General features: G+C 53.5%; 1 protein-coding gene and 1 pseudogene across 1 annotated transcript in view; both read left to right on the top strand.

Moving 5' to 3' along the window:
• Nucleotides 1–5,416, top strand: part of LOC102254359 — an 11,116-nt pseudogene extending 5,700 nt beyond the window's left edge.
• The window catches only part of LOC102254651 (leukocyte immunoglobulin-like receptor subfamily A member 5), an 18,878-nt gene that overhangs the window by 7,906 nt on the left and 2,874 nt on the right, over nt 1–8,098 (top strand). Inside the window, exons 4-5 of the mRNA XM_014535538.1 lie at nt 6,628–6,918; nt 7,061–7,408. Of these exons, the coding sequence (XP_014391024.1) occupies nt 6,628–6,918; nt 7,061–7,408 (639 nt within the window). The remainder of the gene's footprint in view (nt 1–6,627; nt 6,919–7,060; nt 7,409–8,098) is intronic.

Here is an 8,098-nt window from a genome sequence, read left to right on the forward strand (position 1 = left end):
GGGCAGGGCGGGCGGAGGGAGCGGTTATGGCTGCTCTCAGTCCCGTTCCCAGAGGCTCTGCTTCTCAGAACCCCAGGAACCGCTGTAAACCTCAGAGCGAAAGCTGCCTTCCAACTGATGCCAGACAATCCCGCTTCTCCCGTTTGAGTCTGAGTCCCTAGAGATTCGCCCAGATCTGGAGCTCAGAGTCTGAGACTCCCTCCTGATTGAAAACGACAACCGCGCCCTCAGCCACCAGCCTGCTTTGCGGGCGCACCTTCGTACCTGAGTGTTTTCCACACTGCGCCTCCTCTGAGCCTCAGTGTGCTGTTGTTTTTCCTTCTAGTTGAAGAGTCTCTCCTCAGCCAGCCTTCCTGTGGTTCTGGGTGATGTCCGTTCCGTTTTTTAGTTGTATTTTTGAAGTGGTTGTTTGCGGCAGCAGTCTCCGGTGTTTACCTATGCCGCCATCTTCGTCTCTCTCACGTGGAGTTTTATGGAAGCAGGACTCCCACCAGGTCAGAGGTGCCCTAAGTGCCTTTGTGCTTAGTGACCAACCCTCTCATTAAAGTCCCACCTTCACTCCTGATTGGGCTGACTCTAGGTTCCAAAATGAGACCCACCATCCCCGAATACTTTTGTCTGCGCTCATGTGCCATTCAACCAAGGATGCACTACAGCTTCTGATTCACCTTGTAGGCGTGGGGGACACACATGTGGCCTCCAAATATCCCTTCCCACCACACGCCTCCCATACACACGGCTTCATCAGGTCTGAAAATGACAGCAGATTTCTGGCAGTTGTGGCTCAGTGGTTGAGTGTGGACCTCTAAACCAGGAAGTCATGGTTCTATTCCTGGTCAGAGCACATGCCTGGGTTGTGGATTCCATCCTCAGTGTGTGGCTTGCAGGAGGAGCCCGATCAATGATTCTCTCTTATCATTGATGTTTCTATCTATCTCTCCCGCTCCCTTCCTTTCTGAAATCAATAAAAATATACTTTTTTTTAAAAAAGAAAGTAATTAACAACTGATTGGTGCTCTACATGTCTCTGGCACTGCTGATCCTCAGAACAACCCTCAGAAGTGAGGTTTCACAATTTTGCCCAACAGGCAAAGAGGAAGAGGACAAGAGACTGGCTCAAAATAGAGGGTCAATGAACGTGTCTCCAGTTCTTAGATTACAACCTGGGAATTGTCTCCAACACACTCTTCTACCCAAAGCATGGAGATGGAATAAACAGCATAAGACAAAGAGGTACAGTCTGGGGGACAAGAGGCGGTGAGGAGGCAGAAAGGAATGTGAAGGTTTGATGGAGAGCAGGAGCTCTGCTCACAGAGACAAGGAAGTCAGAGAGATGAAGTGATAGGGAGAAGCAGCAGCACACACCCAGGCCTGGAGAGCAGTGCTGGTTGCCTCTGTGGGTGAGTTGACAGTTTTGTAACATCCCCTAGGCCTCCTGTTCCTCTTAGGGTCAACAAACTGGATACAGCCCCATTTGCTCCTGCAGGCAGTCATGGTGGAGAGAGGATGAGCCCTCCATTCTCCCCTCTCACCCCCTCACACACTGAACCAATCCCACTGTTCTGGCTCCCAGTTCTCCTTCCTGTGACCCAGTTCTCCCCACAGACAAGCTCAGGTGAAGACCCAGGACAGCTCGTTGGTGTGACCCCATCAGCCTCCTTCTGGCCTCCTCCAGACCCTCAGTCTTGGCTCAGGTATTTCATTCTCATGGTTTCAAACGTACCTGTCACCGACCATCCCCTGCACAAAGCCTGTCCACAGGTCCCCCCTGACTCCAGCCACATCCAGGATCTCCACCCGACAGTTCGTGCTGCTGCTGATCAGGCTGAGCTGCACTCTCCAGCCCCAGTGAGGCCAATGCCTCCTACAACCTAACTCATCCCATGAACCTCCTCCCCTCCCCCAACACACAACCCGGGTTAGGGTTGTATAGTTTTGAATGTACAATTCTAGAGTACCACATCTATATATTTTTATGGGATACCATGTTACTTACTTTTTATCACCACATGACCAGATGGGCATTGTTGAGTCTTCTCTTCAGTTCACAGGACTTCACTCTCCAAACCTTCTAGACAGAAACAACATACATTTATTTCCAAAATGTATTCCCTGCATTTTGGAAATAAATTTTTAGATTAAATGATAACGTAAATACTACACATCAAACCTATGAAATGAAAAAAGGAAAACCCATGTGTGTTTGTGTTTATGTGTGTGAGCGTATGTGTGAGAGTATAAGTGTTTGCATAAATGTGTATGTGTGTGTGAGTGTGGGTGAGTCTATATGTGTGTGGGCTGTATGAATATATATGTGAATGTTTGAGAGTTGTGTGTGTGTGTGTGTGTGTGTGTGTGTGTGTCTGAAGGTGTATTTGTGTGTTTTGGGTGTGAGTGTATGTATTGTGTGTGTTTGAATGGGCCTATATATGTGTCAGTAGGTGTGTACGTTTGAGTGTGTAGTGTTTGAGCAGGCTACTTCCTCCCTTGACTTCTCAGCAAAACAAAAGCCTCCCCCACAAAGATGATGAGAATTTTTCTTGCCTGAGATATGGAGGAAACGAAACCAGCCATTCAATGCAGATGGAGATGTTGGTGTTTTGAGAAATTGAAAAGCAGACATGCCTTGTCCAAAAAAGCAGAAGGAAGATTCCAGGTCAGACCCCTCATGTGGAGTCACGTGGATCTGACAGACCCTTGCCTGGCTGGGGGGGAGGTCATGGCCTTTCCATCAGGTGGTGCTGGGCCAGTGGGTGGGTCTGTGGGACACGGTGAACGTCTTACCTGCCTCCACCATTTACAATAATCAATGTCAGATGGGCGACAGGTCAAAACGTGAAAAAGAAACCAACTACTTTTCCTTTTGCAAAAAGAAAAGGGGAAACTGTATTACTAGTTTGTGGGAGACACATTTTTCCTCGATGTGGACACAAGAACATGAACTTAGGGGGGACATGGACACAGTGGAATCCACTAAGATGAATAACTTCTGTTCCTTATAGACACCAGCGAGACAGTGAAGACGATAGATATTTGAGATGTCAAAATGAGACCACGGACTGGCATTCAGATCATTAGGAAACATGTACAAGTTGTTATGTGGCAGCAGAGAGCAATAGAGAAGCAAGCAAAAACTTAACAAGCAACTGATATTGACAGCAAATGCGCAGTGACATTATGTAAACCTGATGGGATGCCTTGGCTGGTGTTTCTCAGTGCTTAGAGCATCAGCCTGACCACTGAAGGATCACAGGTTTGCTTCCGGGTCAAGGGCATGTGCCTTGGTTGCAGGTTTGACCATGGCCCTCATGTGGGATGCAACCTCTTCACATGTTTCTCACATCAATGTTTATCTCTCACTCTCTCCTTCCCTCTCTGCCTTCCAAATGTTTATCCACTCTCTCCTTCCCTCTCTGCCTTCCATCCTCTCTAAAAATCATTGGAAATAATATCCTCAGGTGAGGAGTAACAAAAAAAAAAAAAAAAGAAAGTCGAAGAAATGCTGAGGCCACTGGGAATCTGCTCAGCAGAGTCTTTGATAAATGAGCTCTCTCAAGAGCCGTGGTCGGGTGTCCCATTGGGCTGTTCAGAGACAGACTCTCAGGGACAGATCCTGGGTCCTGCCTTCCCTGAGCAGGAATCAGACCAGCAGACACATGAGACCCTGAGGCTCAGGTGAGACCTCAGACACTGCTGACCAGCCTCCTGAAACCTGGACGCCCCGTGAGGCCTCATCCTGGGGAGACGCAGAGCCAGGCTCAGGGCGGGGCTGTTTCCGTGCTGTGGGGTGTGGTAATCCCGAAGGGTTGCAACAGCCTTTAACATGTCACATCCTGTGAGATTCTGTTCTGCAGGCTCAGGCTTCCTCCATCTGCAGAGCAGGAGCCCTCAGAGCAGACACCATGACGTCCATCCTCTCTGCTCTTCTCTGCCTCGGTTAGTTGTGGACATGGGGAGGGGGAGAGGAGGGGCAGCTGCATCCTCTTGTTCATGGGGAAACTCAGGCTCAGGCAGCTAGAGTGGACGGGGCCCTGATGGGAAGGAAATAAGCTCAGATGTCCTGGTGCAAATCTCTCACCTACACTCTCTTCCAGGGCTGAGTCTGGACCAGAGGACCCGTGTGCAGGCAGGTGAGTCCTCCCCAGGCTCCATGTCCCTCCTCTTACTTCACCCCTGGGGCTCAGGAGGGAGCGCAGAGGTGCTGGGTTGAGGTGATAAAAAGAGGAGGTTCTAGCACTAAGCTAGGAAATGAAGGTGGGGAAGGTCTTGGTAATGCAGCCTCTGGTTTCCTTCCACGGACTCTCCTCAAACCCACCCTCTGGGCTGAGCCAGCCTCTGTGATGTCCTGGGGGAGCCCCGTGACCATCTGGTGTCAGGGGACCCTGGAGGCCAAGGAGTTCTGTTTTCACAAAGAGGGAAGCATATTGCTATGGGGCAGAGTGAAACCACTAGATCCGATGGACAAGGGTACATTCAGCATCACAAGCCTGACAGAGCATGGTGCTGGGATATATCGCTATTGCTATCTGAGCCCTCATGACAGGTCACAGCACAGTGACCCCCTGGAGCTGGTGGTGACAGGTGAGAGGACACTCAGGGGTCCCAGCCTCAGGCTCTGCCCTCAGGAAGGGGGTCTGCTCTCAGGGTGTCTCCCTCTCACAGCCCAGCCCTGGGGGGGACATGAGGGAGGTGTGAGCCCATTTAACATGCTGCCTCCTCCTCCCCTACGAGCCTACAGCAAACCCAGCCTCTCAGCCCTGCCCAGCCCTGTTGTGACCTCAGGAGGGAACGTGACCCTCCAGTGTGGCTCAGGGGTGGCATTTGACAGGTTCATTCTGACTAAGGAAGGAGATCACAGGCTCTCCTGGACCCTGTACTCACAGAGACAGCCCAGGGGCAGTTCCAGGTACTGTTCCCTGTGGGTTCTGTGACCTCCAGCGATAGGGGGACATTCAGATGCTATGGTTATCACAGGTACAGCCCCCAGCTGTGGTCACACCCCAGTGACCCCCTGGAGCTCCTGGTCTCAATAAAGCCCATTATCATCTCATCCATTGATTTGGGCACAAAACTGGGGTGTTATTAGGGACATTACTTTGAGGGAATCCCCATGGGAGAGGGTGAGGTCAGGGGATCACAAGGGCTCCTGGGCCAGAGACAGAGACAGTGAGACCTGGAGGTCAGGCCAGGAGAAGGGGTTTATGGGAGGAGCAGCCCCTGTAATTCACATCTGATCTCACCAGGTGAATCTGGGAACCCCTCCAACATGACCAAGCAGGGCCCCATCGTGGCCTCTGGACAGAGCCTGACCCTCCAGTGTCGCTCTTATATCCGCTCTGACAGATTTGCTCTGTCCAAAGAGGGAGCCTTATCCTGCAGCCCCAGGCTAGGCTTGCTCAGACCTACTTCCTCTTGACAGTCAGAGAGGCTGACAGGGGGGCGGGTACATATTCTAGAGTAGAAACAACCTTTTCTTTGAGTGTTTGGCCCAGTAATCCCCTTAGACATCCTGGTGGCAGGTGAGGAGCCAGTGGGTTCAGTCAGGGACCCAGACTCTGCACAGGCCCTGCTGGGGTCTCAGGGGGTGAGGCCAGAATGAAAGTGCAGGGCCCCAGGGACGGAGAGAGACAGAGAAAGGCAGAGAGTGGGAGGGGAGTTGGGAGACTCAGAGAAACAGAAACAGACAGAGAGGAGGGTCCTCAGAGAGAGGCCTGGTGACTCTCAGATCAGATCAAAGTAGGCAGCCCACCCAGCATGGCTCAGAGGTTGAACTTTGACCTATGAACCAGAAGGTCGTGGTTCAATTCCAGGTGAGGTTGCATGCCCAGGTTGCCGGAAAAACCCCCAGGTAGGGGGCATGCATGAGGCAGTTGATCATATCTTCCGTCTCATCATTGATTTCGCTATCACTCTGTCCCTCTCCTTTCCTCTGTGAACCCGATCTATATTATAAAAGGCCAGTGGCCGTAATGCACAGGAGGTGCATTGATGGGTCTTGCGGTGCGGAGGGTCTGGGGTTCGACTAAAGCGGCGGGTTCAGCATCTCGTCTGATTTCACACTCTGGGCCTCTATTAAATATATGTAACATACAAGGTGGACAGGCAGCCCTCACTCCCCCTCCCTCTCTCTAGGACACCGGCCTGACATACCCTCCCTCTCAGTGCAGCCAGGCCCCAGGGTGACCACAGGAGAGAACGTGACCCTGCTGTGTCAGTCACAGAGCCCGAGGGACACGTTCCTTCTGTCCAAGGATGGCGCAGATCCCAGGAGGCTCTGATCCCAGGAGGCTCTGATCTATCCCCTGTGTCATAGATCAATGCACGGAGCTGGGCAGTTATAGGCAGAGTTCTCCATGAGTCCTGTGACCTCAGCCCACGGGGGCACCTACAGGTGCTACAGCTCACACAGCCCCTCCCCTTACCTGCTGTCACTCCCCAGTGAGCCCCTGGAGCTCCTGGTCTCAGGTGAGGGGCCCCTGACCCTGTGCTTCCTGAGCTCAGTCATTGAGGGCCCTGTCCCCAGGCGAGGTGAGGCTGGGATGGAAGAAATACAATAAGAGTGTCTTGGGCTGAGCTGTCGGATGAAGTGGGGAAGGCCTTTGTAATGCAGCCTCTTGTTTCCTCCAGGGACCCTCCCCAAACCCACCCTCTGGGCTGAGCCAGGACCAGTGATCCCCTGGGGGAACCCAGTGACCATCTGGTGCCAGGGGGCCCTAAGGCATGAGGAGTACCATCTGGATAAAGAGGGAAGCCCAGCACCATGGAAAAGAGAGAAGCCACTGGAGCCTGGGGACAAGGTGATGTTCTCCATCCCACACATGACAGAGCGTGATGCAGGGATATATCGCTGTTACTATCGCAGCCCTGCTGGCTGGTCACAGCACAGTGACCCCCTGGAGCTGATGGTGATGATGACAGGTGAGAGGACACTCAGGGGTCCCAGCCTCAGGCTCAGCCCTCAGGAAGGGGATCTGCTCTCAGGGTGTCTCCTCAGATCCCAACCCTGGGGGACATGAGGGAGGTGTGAGTCCATTTAACATGCTGCCTCCTCCTCTCCTAGGAGTCTACAGAAAACCCAGCCTCTCAGCCCTGCCCAGCCCTGTCGTGACCTCAGGAGGGAACGTGACCCTCCAGTGTGGCTCAGGGCAGGGATTTGACAGGTTCATTCTGACTAATGAAGGAGATCACAGGCTCTCCTGGACCCTGGACTCACAGCGACAGCCCAGTGGGCAGTCCCAGGCCCTGTTCCTTGTGGGCCCCATGACCCCCACACACAGGTGGAGGTTCAGATGCTATGGCTGCTACAGGTACAGCCCCCAGGTGTGGTCACCAGCCAGTGACCCCCTGGAGCTCCTGGTGTCAGGTGAGTCCCATTATTGCTCCATCCATGAACAGAGCTACCAGCCAAGTTTTTGGCATCTTTGCTGTGAGGGGAGCCCCAGGTGAAAAAGTTGGGTGAGGGGAGCACAGAGGCTTCTGGGTCAGAGACACAGCGAGACAGTGAGACCAGGGGGCCAGGAGAAGGGGTTATGGGAAGAGTCGCCCCTGTAACTCTTGTCTGGTCTCCTCAGGTGAGTCTGGGAAGCCCTCCCTCCTGAGCCAGCAGGGCCCCATCGTGGCCTCTGGACAGAGCCTGACCCTCCAGTGTCACTCTGATGTTGGCTATGACAGATTCGCTCTGCACAAGGAGGGGGGACGGGACCTCCCCGAGAGCCTTGTCCTGCAGCCCCAGGCTGGGCTCTCTCAGGCCCACTTCCCCCTGGGCACTGTGAGCAGCTCCCACGGGGGCAGGTACAGATGCTACGGTGGATACAACCTCTCCTCTGAGTGGTCGGTGACCCCCTCATCCTGGTGGCAGGTGAGGAGCCAGTGGGTTCAGTCAGGGACCCAGACTCTGCACAGGCCCTGCTGGGGGTCTAAGGTGGTGGGGCCAGAATGAAAGTAAAGGGCCCCCAGGGAGGGGGAGAGACAGAGTGAGGCAGGTGGGTGGGAGGGGAGGGCGGGACACTCAGAGAAACAGAGACAGACAGAGAGGGGGGTCCTCAGAGAGAGGCCTGGTGACTCTCAGGGCAGAACAAGGTGGGCAGGCAGCCCTCAC

The sequence above is a fragment of the Myotis brandtii genome, unplaced genomic scaffold, assembly GCF_000412655.1.
Source record: "Myotis brandtii unplaced genomic scaffold, ASM41265v1 scaffold1444, whole genome shotgun sequence".
Classification (NCBI taxonomy): domain Eukaryota; kingdom Metazoa; phylum Chordata; class Mammalia; order Chiroptera; family Vespertilionidae; genus Myotis; species Myotis brandtii.